Source organism: Psammomys obesus, unplaced genomic scaffold, assembly GCF_907164565.1.
Source record: "Psammomys obesus unplaced genomic scaffold, mPsaObe1.curated_primary_1811, whole genome shotgun sequence".
Lineage (NCBI taxonomy): Eukaryota > Metazoa > Chordata > Mammalia > Rodentia > Muridae > Psammomys > Psammomys obesus.
The window spans coordinates 921,738-939,911 of NW_026585698.1; the positions used below are offsets into that span (position 1 = coordinate 921,738).

General features: G+C 41.0%; 1 protein-coding gene across 2 annotated transcripts in view; it reads right to left on the reverse strand.

Moving 5' to 3' along the window:
• The window catches only part of Sgpl1 (sphingosine-1-phosphate lyase 1), a 52,832-nt gene extending 36,383 nt beyond the window's left edge, over window positions 1-16,449 (reverse strand). The window contains exons 1-2 of one of the 2 annotated variants that reach the window (XM_055598981.1): window positions 16,369-16,449; window positions 15,519-15,588 (exon numbers count right to left, since the gene is read on the reverse strand). In XM_055598981.1, the coding sequence (XP_055454956.1) occupies window positions 15,519-15,545 (27 nt within the window). In that variant the 5' untranslated portion in view covers window positions 15,546-15,588; window positions 16,369-16,449. Of the gene's footprint in view, window positions 1-15,518; window positions 15,589-16,299; window positions 16,340-16,368 lie in introns of those variants that run through there. The other variant, XM_055598982.1, reaches the window with a different exon arrangement.
• Window positions 16,450-18,174: the final 1,725 nt, after the last annotated feature.

The following is an 18,174-nucleotide window of genomic DNA, read 5'->3' on the forward strand; positions in this document are numbered from 1 at the left end:
TGGGACAACTCACTCAGGATGATCCTTTCCAGGTCCCACCATTTACCTGCAAATTTCATGATTTCCTTATTTTTCATTGCTGAGTAATACTCCATTGTATAGATGTACCACAGTTTCTGAATCCATTCTTCAGTTGAGGGGCATCTGGGCTGTTTCTAGCTTCTAATGCGAAGTATACTTAATGCTCATCCCATAAAAAGGCACATATAAGCATAAAAAAATCCCCTTTGGCATTTTCCTCAGAACTCAAAAGTTCTTTACTGGACGCCCACAATCAGAAAAGAAGACAGGGAGTAGAAAATCAGATGAGGCTTTGTATCCTAAAGGATGAACAATTTAGAGAGGGGGCTATGCTAGAAGAATGTGAATATTTTACAATCTCTGAAATACCAGCCAACAGGAAAAATACCAGAGAGCAGAAATTTCTCACAGTCAGGGATTTTAGAAACTACTATCTTGAACCAAATCACCACACCAGCCATTTTTGCCTTTTCTCTATGCTGGCATCCTTTTCTGCAGAACTGTATATTAAAAGCTGTTTCTCAGCCAGGTGTGGTGGCACACACCTGTATTCCCAGCACTCAGGTGGCAGAGGCAGGTGGATCTCTGTGAGTTTAAGGCCAGCCTGGTCTACAAATCAAGTCCAGAACAGCCAGGTATACACAGAGAAACCTGTCTCACAAGAAAACAAAAACCTGTTTCTCAATGACAGTAATGGCACGCACCTTTAACACCAGCACTAGAAGGCAGAGGCAGGTAGACCTCACGCATCTCTAAATTTGAGGCCAGCCTGGTCTACAAAAGCAAGTTCCAGTACAGCTAGGACTGTTACACACAGAAACCCTGTCTCAAAAAACCAAAGCCAAAACAAAACAACAACAACAAAAAAACAAAAAATATTTCAAGGCTAGCCTAGTTAAGGAATTGAGTTCCAGGACAGCCAAGGCTACAACCCTGTCTTGAAAAACAAAAACAAACAAACCAAAGAAACTGTTCTGCTTTCACTAGTAAGGTGAATTTGTTACTACAAAGTGAAGGTCCTGTTTCTCACACATTCTGATAAAGGAGGAAAAAAAAAAAACTGACTTCTGGTAGGAAAAGTATTCATTTTCTCCTCCCATTCAGCCTCCATTTGTTTTGTCTCCACACCCAACCTCTCAAAAACCAAAAAGCTGAGCTTTAGAGCAGAAATTAGCTACTAAGGAAAAGAAAAACCTACTAAAAATCTACTACCTGAGTCTTCTACTATCAAGAATCTGATCATAGGATCAACAATCAGAAAAATCTGATTCTCTTACATATCACATTCTATAACACTTCAAAGTACAAAGTAAACAGGTAAGAAAACACTATCTCTTAGGAGCCTCAAAAGGCAACAGAGTTAATCAACAAAAGCAGATCACAAGCCCAAAGGGAAAACTCTCTGGGGTCATTAAAGAAGAAGTGAGAATTGAGCAACAAACCAAACAGCCATTATAACCAACTAGCTGTGATACAGGAGAGGCAGCAAATAGCATATTTCCTCTAAATTTCCACTGCTGAAGTCAAGATGATCTGCATCTGAGAAATTATCTCAGAAGGCTTCTTTTCAGCCCCTCACTGCAGGTTAGACTGTCTGCTCAGTATTGTTCCACAAGTACTTCCAAGTTTAATTATTCTACTGGCAACCCGGTTGTATTAGATGCAGCACTTCCCCCAACAGCTGGCCACAGGAAGGAGAAACAATACAATGTTCCCAAGTCACTGGGTACACACTCATGGAAAAGAAAAGCCTTCAAAGTACTTTAAGTGTGCATGTGTGTACAATCAGGATGAGGCATCAAATAAAGACAAGATGTTTTCTTTAAATAACAATTCTGCCTGTTTCTCTTCTGAAATACATCAAAAATGTACTACAGGGGCTGGCAAGATAACTTGGCAGTTAAGAATTGCTCTTGTAGAGGGCTTAAGTTTTATTCCCAGTGCCTACATTAGGAGAATTAAAACAGGTTATAACTCCAGCACTTGGCTTCCACAGGCACTCTGGACTCATTCATGTGTACATACCCACACATACACACATAATTGTAAAAAGTAATAAAAATAAGTCTTTTAAAATGTACTAGAGAACTGGCTGTGATGGTGCATGCCTTTAATCCCAGCATTCCGGAGGCAGAGAGGCAGGTGGATCTCTGTGAATTTGACGCCAGCCTGGTCTACAAACTGAGTCCAGGATAACCAGGGCTACACAGAGAAACCCTGTCTCAAAAAACAAAATAAAATGTACTAGGGATGGTTAGTGGCTGCTCTTCCAGAGAACCCAGGTCCAGTTCTTGCACCCACATGGAGGTTCACACCTGTCTGAGGCTCTAGTTTAAGGGGACCCGACATTTACACACAGACATACATGCAGGCAAAATACCAATGCACATGAAATAAAAATAAATAATAAGTTTTTTAAAATGCATTTAGATTAGAAGAAAAAATAACCATAAAACTAAATTCAATTAGAAAAAAAAAAATGCTGAGATGTAGAAGAGTATTATGGAGCCAGGTATGGTGGCACACCCAGAAGCTACGGCAGCCTAGGCCACACAGTCAGACTCGATGTCAAAAAGGTCCCTAAATTAGGGGAAAAAATTTTTTTCATAGAGAAATACTCTCAGTCTATGCAAGCTTGTACCACTGAGTCATTAATGTGCTCTGAACTATTCTATCATAATTAAATGGCTTACTGTATAGAGGAAGCCAAGTTGCTTTCGAAGTATAAAGAAAATATATTAGCCTTTTGTGGTGGTTTGAATGAGAATAGCTTCCATAGGCTTATTTATTTGAGGACTTTGGTCCCCAGTTGGTAGAACTGTTTGGGAAGAATTAGGAGGTGTGGCCTTGTTGAAGGCAGTATGTGATTGGGTTTGAAGTTTCAAAAGCCCACACCATTTCCAGTTAACTCTCTCTGCCTCTTACTTGTAGATCAAATATTAATTAGCTCTCAGCTACTGCTCCAATGCCATGTCTGCCTGCTTACTGCCATGTTCCCTGCCATGATGGTTGTTGTAGTAAATTTAAAGAGTCTGGCCTAATAAATGTTTATTATTAGGCTATAATTATTACAGTGGTATTATCTAACCCACTGTCAATCAAATAAAGACATAGGCAGCTGCTGTATTTTATAAAATAGCTTTTACCTGGGGCATTGTAGATATTAACCCTCTAAACTAACTTTACCTCCAAGCCTCAATCTCAAGTTACCTCCCATCCATGGTCCGAAAATATTTATAATGTTCTCTATCTCCTCCATCCACACTGATCCAGCCATGTGTTCCTTTCCCACACTAACCTCCCCCTTCTCCTCCTCAACTTGTGATCCCATGACCCCCATCTGCTACCCCCAAACTCCACTTCCTTTTCTTCTGCCAAATTCCAAGCTTCAGCATTTTTAATCAGCCAATCAGTTTTAAATTAGGTGGAGCAAGTTTTAGATAATGACAGGTATAAAATGTGCTCATCTGAGCAGGGACAAGCTCTTGGCAGCCAGTAATTACCATTAAAATACATAGCACCAGGCCAACCCCCAACAGATGTTCATAGAACTACCCTCTGAACTGTACACCCCAAGTAAACTTTCCTCTATAAGTTGCATTGGTCATGTTGTCTGATCTCAGTAGTAGAAAAGTAACTTTAGACATCTTTGAAGACTATAAATATGAATTTACTGAATAAATAAGATCCATTAAAATAATGCTATATTCTTCATATAAGCTTTAATTTCTTTGAGCATATAACCTCTGTGGAAGAAGTTAGCTTATAAATTAGGTAACTTATTGAAGAAGCCCAGACCTCTAAAAATTTTTAAAGATTTATTTTTATTTTTAATTTTGTGCTTATCTTTGCAGGATTTGAGTGCAAATACCTGCAAAGGCCAGAAGCATCAGGTTTCACTAGAGCTAGAGTTACCACCAGTTGTGAGCCACCTGATGTGGGTGCTGGGAAACAAACTTGGGTCCTCAAAAAGAAGAGCACATGCTCGTAACTGCTCAGCCATTTCTCCAGCCCTGATTTTCTAAATTTTTAACTATTTGTGGAAATTTTTCCCCTACAGTAAGCATGCTAGTATTAGAACAAGACATTTTAATATACACAGCCTAACACAGTCACTAGTCACTGGGGACTTACAATTCTGTTGAAAACAAAACAGGGACTTCATCTTGCTCTCTGACCTACAACCTATATAAACACCCTTTGGAAAGTCTACCATCCAATCTTAAAACAGAAATAAGCAGTGAGGGAAGTCAACCTAAAAGTAACATCTGACATATATTTTAAGAATCTGTGAGAAGCAAATGGGGAAATGTTTGCTTCCAAAGGAAAGCCAGTATCATCTAGGTCATCCTCTGGGATACAGTTCCTGACTCTACAGTAACATTACAGCTCTCCAGCCTGTCGATAATTGATGGACAGGCAAACAAATTTTCATATATCAACAATAAAGTTTGCCAAGGTTCAGTAAAAGTTCTAACTTCCATCCCCACTACTGAAGAAATTAGTTTCATGTCCACTAGTACATTTTCTTTTTTTGCTTTTTTTTAATTGAGACTTATTTATTATTTTTAACTATACAGTGTTCTGCCTGCAGATGTGCCTGCAGGCCAGGAGAGGGCACCAGATCTCATTCCAGATGGTTGTGAGCCACCACATGATTGCTGGGAATTGAACTCAGGACCTTCGGAAGCGCAGCTAGTGCTCTTAACCTCTGACCATCTCTCCAGCCCACATTTTCTTTTCTTAGCTTTTTTGTTTTCCTCTGAGACAGGGACTTACTATTATTTAGCTCCTGGTTGACCTGTTACTTAATACACAGCCTCGGCTGGCCTCAAACTCACAGAAATCCTCTTCCATCAATGTCCCAACTGCTGGGATTACAGGTGTGTCCTACCACACTTGGCTCATTTTCAATATTCCTACTCTATAAATATATGTGTACTTTAGATTTCTTTTAAATTAATTATAAGTGACAAGTTTTCCTATTATGACCAAAAGTCTTTAATATGTTCATTTTATATTTGTATATGAATCAAGATTTTACCTTGTTAAAGCTTATTTTTTAAGCAAACACTTAAGAAAAATATATATTAAAATAAAAACCCAAATTGGAAAATCCCCCCCTTCCCTCTTTACCCTTATTCCCATTCTGGATAAGAACTAGATTTAAATTCAAAGAGCAGGTGAATTTCTGGCACCACCATTTTTCTTATTCAGAAATCTGTTTAGTGAGTCAGGTATAATGGAGCATGACTTTAATGCCATCACTCAGGAGGCACAGTCAGGTGGAACTCTGTGAGTTTGAGGCCAGCCTAGTCTACACAGCAAGTTCCAGGGCAGCTGAAGCTATTATAGAAAGAGCACCCCCCCCAAAAAAAAATCTATTTATCAGGTGCCTGTCCCCATATAAACATACATACACTACTGCCTTTGAACATGGTTTCTGTGGACAGTAAATGCTATTAAAATAAAAAAACCAAAGTCCAGCAAGATGACTCAGCAGGTAGAGGCATTTTCCAAGCAAACCTGGTGACCTGGGTTCAAGCCCTTAGAAACCACATAAAGGTGTAAGGAGAGAACTGGCTTCATAAATTTGGTCTCTGACTTACCTATGTAACACACACACACACACAAACAAACACATACACACTTCATGCACATATACATACAATAATAAATAATTTTTTAAAATCACTATAGAGCACTTGTTGCTTTTCCAGTGGATCCGGATTCAATTAATAGCACTCACATAGTGGCTCCAGTTCCAGAGGATGTAACACCTTCTGATCTCCACCAGCACCAGGCACACAAATGGTGCACAGACATATATGCATGCAACACACACACATTTTAATCACTGTAGAAGCGGGGCATGACCATTCACACTTAAAATACCAGCACTTGGGAAGCTAAAGCAGGACCCTTTTGAGTTCCAGGCAGGTTGGGGCTGTGGAGGGGGTTCCAGGCCAGCCTGACCTACAGAGTTAAGACTCTGTTTCAAAAAACAAACAAAACATAACAAATCACTACTCATAATAACACTTACTAAATGTTTGACAAATGAATTATCTGATGTTAATAATTTTCTTTTCTTCATCACAAACAGCAATATAAAACAGCCTTTGCAGAAACCAAGCAAAAGTCAGAGGAGCTGGGAAAGGCCTTAAGTAGTTTAATTCCTATGGTTAACATCATATTTTCTCACAGACGGTGATAACAAAATATATTTTAATAAGCATGTGCCCCAGTTTGATAAGAAATACATTACAGCAATTTTTAACCTTCAATGACATCAAATAAATGAACCAGAAAGCTGAAAGTGCCCTTTAACCTACCAACAAAACAGAACTAAATCAGCCACCTACTATGCTTGCTTATGTTTCTGACAGCCAAACAGATTCTGGAAAAGTGTAAAAAACATTTGCAAATAGGACTAAGCTAAATAACCATAGGCTTTCTTCTAGTCTTACAAAACAAAAACAAAATACTAGATAAGGACCAAGTCCACCATGGCATTTAATAGATTCTTCTATTAGAATTTGAAAACAAAATTTTGTCTTAATTGTTTTTAAACCAAGAAGTCATTAAGACTGAAACTCAATAAACAACTGATCTATACCACTTTAGAACTAGCTGCCAAATGCAGTTCATAACAGTGACTTAACATACTTCAGAAAAAAATGTCCAGAAAATAGTCACTCCAGTTACAAATACAAAGAGTTCAGGAGCACCTACAATTCACAATGATATTATTCCTCAGAAATAAACAGAAAGAAATTAAGGGCTGAGAGTGTAGCTTAACTGGTAGAATGGTTACCTAGCATGCATGAAGCTTTGGGGTCAATCCTCAGCACCAAATAGACGGGGTGTGGTTGGGGCATACCTGTACTCTCAGTACTCTGAAGGTAGGAGCAGAAAGAATGGAAGTTAAAGTCATTCTCAGCTTCAAACAGAGTTGACATCTCAAAAAATAAAAATGAATTAATACGCAGGAAGCAATGACATATGCAAGAGGCCCTCCAGTGCTACAGTGTAAGGAAGTCTCAAAACTAAAAAAATAAAAAAATAAAAAAAATTAGGCGTGGGAGTGGTACATACCTGTAATTCTAGCACTTGTGAGAAAAAGAAGATGTAGAATTAAAAACCAGCCCTATGAATGAAGTTTGAGGCTAGCCTTGACTACATGAAACCTGTCTCAAAAGAGAAAGAAAAGGAGACAGTGGAAAGTAATAACAAAAAAAAAAAAAAAAAAGAGGCAAGGAAACCCTATAGAAGTGTAAATTTGTTTAAAAACTACTATAGAAAGCTGGCACTACACATTTTGACAAAGTTTGTTTGATGTTGACTAAAAGGCAAGTTCAAGAATGTAACAATGTCATTCTTACCCAAACACTGGACACATAAATGTTCATGGACTATAAATAGAATAGACTGCAATACATTGTAATACAACAAAGTAACAAGAAAAACATAATGATACAAAACATTGAACAAAATGACCACTCACAAAATGTTTCTACTTTAAACTGAAAATCAGCATAAGTAATCTAAATTGATTAAGCATAAGTAATCTAAATTGATTAAGCATAAGTAATCTAAATCTAAATCTAAGTAACTGCCTTTAGTCAGCTAGACGAGGAGGGACATGAGGGACCTGCTGGAGTTCTGGGAATTCTTTTTTGTTTTGATCTAGGTATTAAGGATAATGGTGCATCCATATATAAATACTGACCTTTAAAACTGCACTTTGATCTTCACCAATCCTATATCTGACAGAAGGCTAACATCTAGCATATATAATGAACTCAAGAAGTTAAACAGCAACAAATCAAGGAATCCAGTTAAAAAATAGGGTACAGAGCTAAACAGAGACTTCTCAATAGAGGAATATTGAATGGCAGAGAAACACATAAAGATATACTCAACATCCTTAGTCATCTGGGAAATACAAATCAAAATGACCCTAAGATTTCACCTTACACCCATCAGAATGGCTAAGATCACAAACTCAAGTGACAACACATGCTGGAGAGGATGTGGAGAAAGGGGAGCTTCCTCCATTACTGGTGGGAATTTAAACTTGTAAAACCACTATGGAAATCAATCTGGCGCTTTCTCAGACAATTAGGAATAGTGCCACCTCAAGATCCAGCTATACCACTCCTCGGCATATATCCAAAATATGCTCAACTATACAACAGGGACATTTGCTTAACTGAGTTCGTAGCAGCTTTATTAGTAATAGCCAGAATCTGGAAACAACCTAGATGTCCCTCAATTTGAGGAATGGATACAGAAATTGTGGTACATTTATACAACGGAATACTACTCAGCAATTAAAAACAAGGAAATCATGAAATTTGCAGGCAAATGGTGGGAACTAGAAAAGATCAATCCTGAGTGAGGTATCCCAGAAGCAGAAAGACACACATGGTATATACTCACTTTTAAGTGGATAGTAGACATGTAATATAGGATAAACACACTAAAATCTGTACACCTAAAGAAGCTAAACAACAACAACAACAACAAAAAAGAAACTAGAGTATCACTTTCAACAACAACAACAAAAAAAGAAATTAGAAGTATCACTTTAGGGTTGGGAATTTAGCTCAGTGGTAGAGCACTTGCCTATCAAGCCTAAGGCCCTGAGTTCGGTCCTCTGCTCTGGAAGAATAAAACAAAACAAACAAACATAAAGAAGCTAAACAAGAAGACCCTAAAGTAGTTGCTCAATCCTCACTCAGAAAGCAAATGGAATAGGCATTGGAAGAGGGAGAAAGCAGGAAACAGGACAGGAGCCTACCACAGAGGGCCTCTGAAAGAGTACCCAGCAGGGTATTAAAGGAGATGCTGAGACTCATAGCCAAACTTTGGGCAGAGCGCAGGGAATTTTATGAAAGAAAGGGGAGACAGAAAGACCTGGAAAGGACTGGAGCTCCACAAGGAGCACAACAGAACCATAACATCTGGGCACAGGGGTCTTTTCTGAGACTGATACTCCAATCAAGAACCATGCATGGAGATAACCTAAAACCCCTGCACAGATGTAGCCCATAGCAGCTCTCCAAATGGGCTCCCTAGTAAGGGGAACAGGGGCAGTCTCTGACATAAACTCAGTGGATGGCTCTTTGATCACCTCTCTCGGAGGAAGGGGCAGCCTTATTAGGCCACAGAAGAAGACAATGTAGACAGTCCTGATGAGACCTGATAGGCTAGGGTCAGATGGAAGAGGAGGAGGACCTCCCCATCAGTGGACTGGGGGAGGGGCTTGGGAGGAAAAGAGGGAGTGAGGAAGGGATTGGGAGGGGATGAGGGAGGGAGCTACAGCTGGAATACAAAGTGAATAATTTGTAATAAATTCTTTAAAAAATTTAACAATTTAAAAAATAAAATTGCAATTTGCAGCCTCTGGGATTAGGAAGACAGCTGAACTGTTAAAGTGCTTGCTTTATGTTCAATCTCCAATACCCATATACATAGCAAGACTTGATAGGATCCATTTGTCATTCTGGAGCTTGGAAGGCATTGACAATTGCTAATTAGGTTAGGCTAGCTGACCAGTAAGCCTCAGGTTCCAGGACCTTGTCTCAAACAAGGTGGATGGCTCCTGAGGAACACAACACCAAGGAGATCTCTGACTTCCATCTACATGGACTTCCATATACATGGAGCTAAGTGTGGTAATACATACCTGTAGCTGAGGGAGTGGGTAGGACACAAGAGGACAATGAGTGCTAGACTAAACTGGGCTATATGGCCAGACACTATCTTTACAAAAACACAAAAACAAAGTGCTGGTAGGGGTAGACATAAGAAGAAAAGGGAAGGGGTAGAGGAGGGGAGCTGTTGGAGTTCAGGCTTCTAAAGGCCCTTCATGATGGTAATCAAAATTCCATGGATACTACCAGGACAAAGCAGCTCTGGGTTTGCCAGAACTGTAGCAACACTGCCTGGGATTCTATTCTTCTGTTATTAACAGGTCCATCCTATCCATTCTCAATTCTCTGTTCAAGCAATAATAACTTCAGCCTACTAAGCATTAGGCTTAGTTCCTCTATGCAACCTTTTCTAATTCTACCACATACCCCAAAAGCTGCCTCTCTGAATCAAATTAACTAGACTCCTTTTACCTATGGTTTCTATTAGGGAATACAAACTGTAGAGGAAAGAGGATAGGAAAATAATTTGTTTCCCTTCCTACTGACCAGTTCTCCCAGTGCTATAGGCTACCTGTCACTTCCCTTCAGCTGAGCTCCCAAGGTTCTAAAAGTAAATTCTCCCTCCTCTGCCTTCTCAGGCCTAACTAAGAGAAATGAAGGCTCTTTATTGCTAGCTGGAGGGTGTTCTAAACTGTTCCCTGTTGGGGTTTTTTGTTTGGTTGGTTTTGTTAGTTATGCCTTTGGGTTTATTTTGTTCTATTGAGATAGTCTCACCAGTAGTCCAGTTCACCCAGCAGTCCAGTATTTAACCCAGTCTGGTCTCCAACTCAGTATCCTCCTGCCCCTTGAGTTTTGGATGACAAGTGAGATGCCTATTCTTAGTTGTCAACCTGACTACATCTGGAATTAACTAAAAATCTAAGCATCTGTGCACATCTGTGAGGCATTTTTCTTGATCAAATTATTTGAGGTTGGAAGACCCATCCTAAATCTGGGCCACACCTTCTTACAGCAGCCTATATAAAGATCATGGAAGAAAGAAGCTTTTGCTTTTCACCTGCTTCTCCCTTTTTCTCATTGACAAGTTCACATATCCTGCTGCTGAGCCACTGGTATTAGAACCTATTTCTTCGGGATTCCAATGTAACTGAAGGCCAGATGAGAACATCCAGCCTTATGAACTAAACAACTACTGGATAGACAGACAGGCAGGCAGGCAGATATAGATTCATTCTATCAGCTCTGTTCCTCTAGAGAACCCTACTATGTACCACCAACCTCACTAGTATGTATCACCACTCATGCTCCCTGCTGGTTTTCTTTAAGCTTGCCCTGTCTTGGTGAACAGTCCCTGAAACACTCAAAGCACACAGAGTGAATGTTCCTTATGACTGATAAACTGTACCGCTGTGGCTGTCACTATTCTATTTACTGCATGGGTTTTTCTATCAGTAATTAGGCTCTGTGTATGTATACATGAAGACTGATTCACAGCAAATAAATTCCCCATGGAAAATTCTTAACCCCAGGCTGGTTCTAAATTCTGCCACCTATGTGTACAAACTACATGTAATATTAGAGTGATGTTTATTAATTACAAAGGCAAATGTTACTAAAAATTACTGGCACATAGAATGCAAAGCTAAGCCAAACTTGGGATTTGTAGCTCACCTATTTGTAATTCCCCTCTACTTTAGATTAAAGGCTAGAGAAATTATTAAGAGTTCTGCTTCATTGTAAGACTGGAACAATATCAAATGCATTGTCCACTCTACAATTATCTCTATGCCCACACAATCTTATATGTCCTATCAGTCAAATGAAATTTCCCTTCCTTCCAATTCATTCTACAATCAAGAAACCCGTTCAAATAATAGAAAATAACTTTTAGTGTCAATCTCAGTTTATTCTTAAATTCCACTTGAGATTCTGAAAGAAAGTCTCCTAAAAAAAAAAAAAACAAAAAGGCAGGGCTGAAGAGAGGGCTCAGTGGTTAAGAGCACTGATTGATTGCTTGTCCAGGAGACCCAGGGCTAATTATTAATACCCACGTGATGGCTCACAGCTGTCTATAATTCCAGTTATGGAGGACCTAATGCCTTCTTCTGGCCTCTGTGGCAGTACACAGATATAGTACATAGACATTATTACAATCAAAACATCACATAAAATGAAATGCACATATTTTACACATAAAATAAAAATGCAAAATATTAAAAAAAAAAACTTTAAGAGTCAAAGATCATGGATCAAGTACAAAGACCTAAAAAGATTTGATTTTTTTTTAATATGATGGGAATTTTGCCTGCATGTATATCTATGCACTACTTGCATGCCTAGTGCAGAAGAGCCCAGAAGACACCAAATCTGCTAGAACTGAAAGCATACTTGTTAGCCACCATATAGGAATCAAACCCTGGGTCTTCTGAAGGAGTAGCCAATACTCTTAACTACCGAGTCATCTCTCCAGCCCCAAGATTTTTTTTAAGCCAAAAATAAAAACTGAAGGTGGCTTTACTTCAAAGGATGTTGCAGAAATGTTGATGAGGAAAGCCATTAATTTCTTCAGGATTTTGTTCCTGCAGATGATCATACTATAGGTTCATCCAGATATATCCCAAGATACCAGGACTTGAGTCATGGGCAAAATAACCTAAGTAATATTGCAAGAGGCTAATTCCCCTACTCACAGGAAAATAAAGCCTGAAAATAAGCAGTCAGCCATATTAAAGACTTCCAACTGGGGTTCTCAATCTTGGGATTGCAGACATTCTACAATATATCCCTTAATTGGAAGGTCATGGTCATTACTGGATACTTGATTTTATTCCTGGCTTTTATCTAGTAGATGCTAGTAGCCAAGAAATGTTTCCCAAGGTCGTCAAAAGTCCCTCAGAAGCAAAACTGCATAGGTTAAGAACTTACCTAAATAAACAATTACTATCAAAGTAAGGTAAGCCTGTTTTACCTAGAATATCATAAACTTACTTCTCAAAAGATACCATATTTGCTTTTAAGTAAACTTTCCTTTAAAACTATAAATGTTTGACAACCTGCAAAGTGATATCATTAGGTACAACTGCGCAGAATATGGATGAAAATGTTGCCAGAGTGAAGAAAGGTTGCTACAAATTGCCTAACTTGAATTCCCTCTTGAGATATCCTCTGCAGAGGAACATGCTCATTTATTCTCCCTGAGACATAGATGGAAAGTGTTACCATCCCATGACATGTCACATGTGACTAAATGGGAAAAAAGACAAGTAAACCACCCTAATTAGACAAAACTTCCAGCAGGAACACCCAGAGCTCAAGCTCCTTGGTTACATATGGATTCTAGGTGATCGTCACATTTTCTCTCCAACATGCTGTTCACAGAGTAGTTTTCGGCCCTATCACTCAATACCCCCTTTACAATAAACACTTTCTAACGGCCCTTCAAACATTTTAACACTATACATATAGGCACAAAGCTCAAAATTTCAATACCGTAACTGCACTATTAAGGAAAACAAACATGATTTTATAATACATCAGGGCCTTTAAGGCAGGAGACAAGAATCTTTTTCCCACATGTATTTCCAAAATGCCCCACCCAAATAACTTCAATTTCTGTTCTTCCCAAATTCTCCACTGTCAGTAATCAACAGCCTCTATCTCTATCTCAAACCTCTATCTCTCCAAGGTTTGTTTCAAAGGCAATATACAAAGGTGAAAGGGAGGGATCTTCTGAAATCATTCCACTTGAGGTAAAACAACTCTACTACTTAACTGCTGTGGAACTCAATAGAGTCTAGTTTTTCATTTATTAAAGGAAGATGTCAGCATATTTTTCAGAGTTTTTAGTAAAATTTTAGTAAGTATACAGAATATCTCTTTCTGCATCTAATACATTCTTGACCTGAGTTGTGAGAACTATACTATTATTCCAGAATCCGCCTTATACTGATTTCCTACCTACTGTTTATCTTATTCTGCTAGCATACGGGATGACTATCTGGATTCACGTACAATATTAAGCTCACCAAATTACTTTAAGATTGATTTTAACCAACACTTGTTGAGCAGGAGGATTCGAAGTTTAAAGCCTGCCTGACACAGTAAAACCTTGTTTCAAAATAAAAAAACTAAAAGAATTGATGAGGATTTAAGTAGAACACTTGCCTAGCATTTAAGACCCTGAAGTCGATATACACGTGAACACACACACACACACACACACACACTTTCTTTTTTTTTTTTTAAGATTATGAGACATTTTCCTGTACTGAGGTTTTGTTTTGCTTTGCTTTTCTCTCTCTCTGTTTTTTTAAACTTTCTTAGACCCTTTCTTCCCAGTTGATGCATCAGCTTTATATATTGTAAAAAGGAGAACAAGAGCCTTGAACTCAGATTATAATAAAAATGTAGTAACCCACTGAAAACCTAACTCTGTTTTTTGTTTTGTTTTGTTTAACCTTTCAGCCCCAGGTATCAACACACTAAGGTTAAGAAAAAAGATAACAGTCTTTTTAGTGAAAGCACTTTATGCAACCTCTACATTATCTTCAGAAAATGACTTGTCAAGAATCATTCATATCTGTTAATCCCCTACTGCAATAAGCTGAACAAAATTTCCATTCTAGAGTACCAGGAAGTCATTGGCAGGTATGACGACAGCTAGAGAAATAACTCAGAATAAAAATAATTCCAAATACACTGAATAAATGCAAGCAAGCCCTGCTCAGACTTAAAAGTTCATTAGCACCCCTCCCCCAAATAAGCACAAGTCCTTACACAAAGAAATATTCTACTTCTGTATTTGTCATTTACATGCACATCCAGATATATTAGAGGAAAGCCAGAAACTGTCCATTGTCAGGAGTCGTTCTCCATTAACCATCCAATATGCCAACAGCAATTGTCTCTTAGTACACATTGATGAAAGGAGGTGAAGGGGAATGGAGAGAATGGATTCCTTTTATTTAGTTTCCAACGTTTCTAAATATTATTCTCTTGTAATGAAAATTTGAAATTAATACGGCTATTTTTTACCTACTGAAAACTCATGAAATTTGGGACAAGAATCTATTTTCAGTGAACTTTTCATTAGGCTCTAAAGACAAAGCAAGTATTCCTGTCTCTCATCTGAACTATACAGAGTTCAAGGTCTGCTCCAGCTATATCAGAAGTTCACAGACATCTTTGTCTACTTAGTGATAGATATGCTGTCTCAGGAAGAGCCCAGCATGATGGTGCGCTTAGGAGGCTGAAGGAGGATTCCTAGTTCAAGGCCATTCTAGGCTATACTGAGAGCTTCTGCCTCAAAAATAAACAAAACAGGCCTTTGTTTAATCCCAACACTCAGGAGACAGAGGCAGACAAATCTCTTGAAATTTCAGGCCAGCTAGGACTATATAAGGAGACCCTGTCTCCAAAAACCAAACAAACACAAAACAAAGCAAACAAAAACCCCAGCCCTAACAGGGAAAGGGAGGAAAATTACTGCTTGTTCAAGGCCAAGTATATATGCTGATTTCCAGGCCACAATGAGTTACACAGGCAGACATTATTTCTGAAACAAAAACAAAAGCAATTGCTCTAGTAGTAAGAACAGGAGCAGTTGAAAGCCATCTGCAATGACTCTGTAAAACATTCTCCAAGAATTTCTAAGTTCTACATATACAGCATTCATCAATTTATTCACCCTGATCATAAACTCCCGTTTAAAAAAAAAAGTAGCAGAGAATGCTCAGCTTTTATCAAAAGCGAACATCAGAGGAGGAAATGGCCACATGATTTTAGATCCTTCTGACTAAGAGTTAACGGATGACGGTCCTCCTTGGACGGACTCACCAACTTTAGAAGGTCGGTGCTGGGCATCTTCCCCTGCACAAGTGTTTTCAGGCCCCCTCTTTTTCAGCGTCTGAAAAATGGAAACACGTCTGTTTACTCTAAGACTTGAAGGAGTCACCACTTTGCTGGATCAGCTGCCTGCCTGGCTCCTTGGAAGGCTGGGGATTTCATTGCCGGGATTATCAGCACTCTGGCCGAACCAGAACCTCAGAACCGAGAAGAAAAGAACTCAGTGGAGTTCACTCGGGGAACACGCCCCTTCCCCGGGTTGGGACACCCCAGACCGCACCATCCCCAGGGCCATGGCTCTACTGCCTCCCCACCAGACAGACCTGAGCTACTCCTGCCAGATCTGCCTCCCGCTCAACTGCTGACAGCGAACCTCGGCGCCACGATTGAGCCCTGGTCGGCTCCCCTCATCCAGCTCTCTCTCTCTGCCCAGGGCCCCTCCCCTCAGCTCAGCTCCCCCCTCAGCCCTCCTCTTCCTCAGTCTAGGACCTGTTCCCCTCAGCCCAGCCTGGGCCCTGCTCCCCTCACCCCAACTCGCCCTCAGCCCGGGACCCGCTCCCCTCAGCCCGGCTCCGCCTCAGCCCGGGACCCGCTTCCCTCGTCCCCGTCCCCCCTCAGCCTGGGGCCCACCACCCCTCAACCCCGCTCCCGCTCGGGGCCCCTCTTCTCAGCTCGGCCTCCCTCCGCTCCCCTCAGCCCAGCCCTGACCCCCGTCAGCTCCGCCGGGCTCCCCTCAGCCCCAGCCCCATCCCTCCCGCCACAGCGGCTCCACCTCCTCAAGCCGAGGACCCGCGCCTTCTTGCCCGCAGCCGCTCAGCTCCCCGCTGCCCACCTCACGCACCTCTGCCCTGCAAGCGACTGAGCCGCCCGTCCGGGACCCGGGTTCCCCTTTCCGCCGCCGCCGCCGAGATTGGAGGCGCGGCGCCGCCGGCCCCGCCCCTCCCGGAAATGGCCTTGGGGTACCCGCCCGCCTCCGGGAGCCCCGGGCGTGCGCGGCCTCGCCACTATAGGGCGCGAGCGCGCGCACGTCCGACGCGGCTCTGGGTTCACCATGCACTCCGCCCACAGCGCGTGCGCGCCGCCCGCTGGTGGGGTACGGGCTATGAGTAATCCTGTTGGGGTGTCAGAGGTCTCTCCTAGAGCCAGGGACTGGTCCTGTTGTTTTCAACTTCTTCAGGCACCCATTTGTCGTTTGTTGTTCCTGTTTTAGGATGCAGGGTTTTACTAAGTTGCCTAGGCTGGACTTGAGCTCTTTCTGTACAGCAGGCAAGGTTTTGACACAGCACGGCCTTCCAAGAAGCTAGGATGACATCTCTCTACCAGTTCTTTGTTTTGAGACAAATTCTGGTGTAGGTCATGCTGGTCTCAAACTGGTCATGTATCTGAGGGTAACTTTGAACTCACAAATCTTCCTGCCTCCACCTCCCAAAAGTTGAAATTTATAGACAAGCCACTATGCTCAGCAGTTTGGGGGATGGTTAGTATTTACTCATTTGAGACAGTCGCACTCTTGTGTAAGCTATAAACTGGCCTTGAACATGAATCATTCTTCCTGCCTCAGGCTCCCGAGTACTAAAATTCTAGCAATAAAAAGTTGGCTCTTTAAAATAGCCTGAAAGGAATGAGGAAGAAGGGCTCACTGAGGTTGGTTCTCAGCACCAACATAAGATGCCTCCAACCACCCATAACTTTGACATTCTCTTCTGGCATTTGAGGGCGGGCACACACACACACACACACACACACACACACACACACACACACACTTGGCGAACACTCGCAGACAAATAAATAAAAATAAATGTTTGAAATAACTAACTTGCACCTGGTATGGTGGTTCACTCCCAGCATTCAAGAAGCGGAAGCCGGAGCACTGCTGCAGCTTCAAGGCCAATCAGGGCTTCCAAGCAAGACTCCCACTACCCGCTTATCCCCAACCAGAACTCTGGACAGAGCTGCTCACTTGCAGCCAGTGCGGGCCTCCAGACAAGACTGATCTAGGCAACCACCTGACCTGGGTCTATAAAGGAAGAACTTCGAGATTTTACTGAGTGCCTTAGTTAGGGTTTCTATTGCTGTGATGAAACGCCATGACCAAAGAAACTTAGAGAAGAAAGGGTTTGTTTGGCTTCCGCTTCCGCATCATTGTTCATCATCAAAAGAAGTCAGGACAGAACTCCAACAGAGAAAAAGACAAAACAAAGCAAAACAAAAAACGGGAGGTTGGAGCTGATATCAAGGCCCTGAAGGAGTGCTGCTTACTGGCTTTCTTCCCCTGGCTTGCTCAGCCTGCTTTCTTAGAGACCGAGGACCACTAGCCCAGGCATAGCACCACCCACAAGAGGCTGGGCCCTCACCCATCAATCCCTAATTCAGAAAATGCCCTAGAGGTTTACCTATAGCCTGGATCGAATAGAGGCATCAGATGACTTCAGCTTGTGTCAAGTCACTGAGTAAGCCTGGGATTGGCCAAGTCTCTTTTCTGTGTTAGAAACTTGATTTTCCTATCAATGATATCTGATGAAAAAAAAAAAAACAAACATGCCAACTTGGTTAATGGAAATACCACCCCAGCCTTCACTCCCCCAAAGGAAATAGAGGGCAAATAGTATAAATACTGGGCAGAAATGGTATCTTCACAAACAAA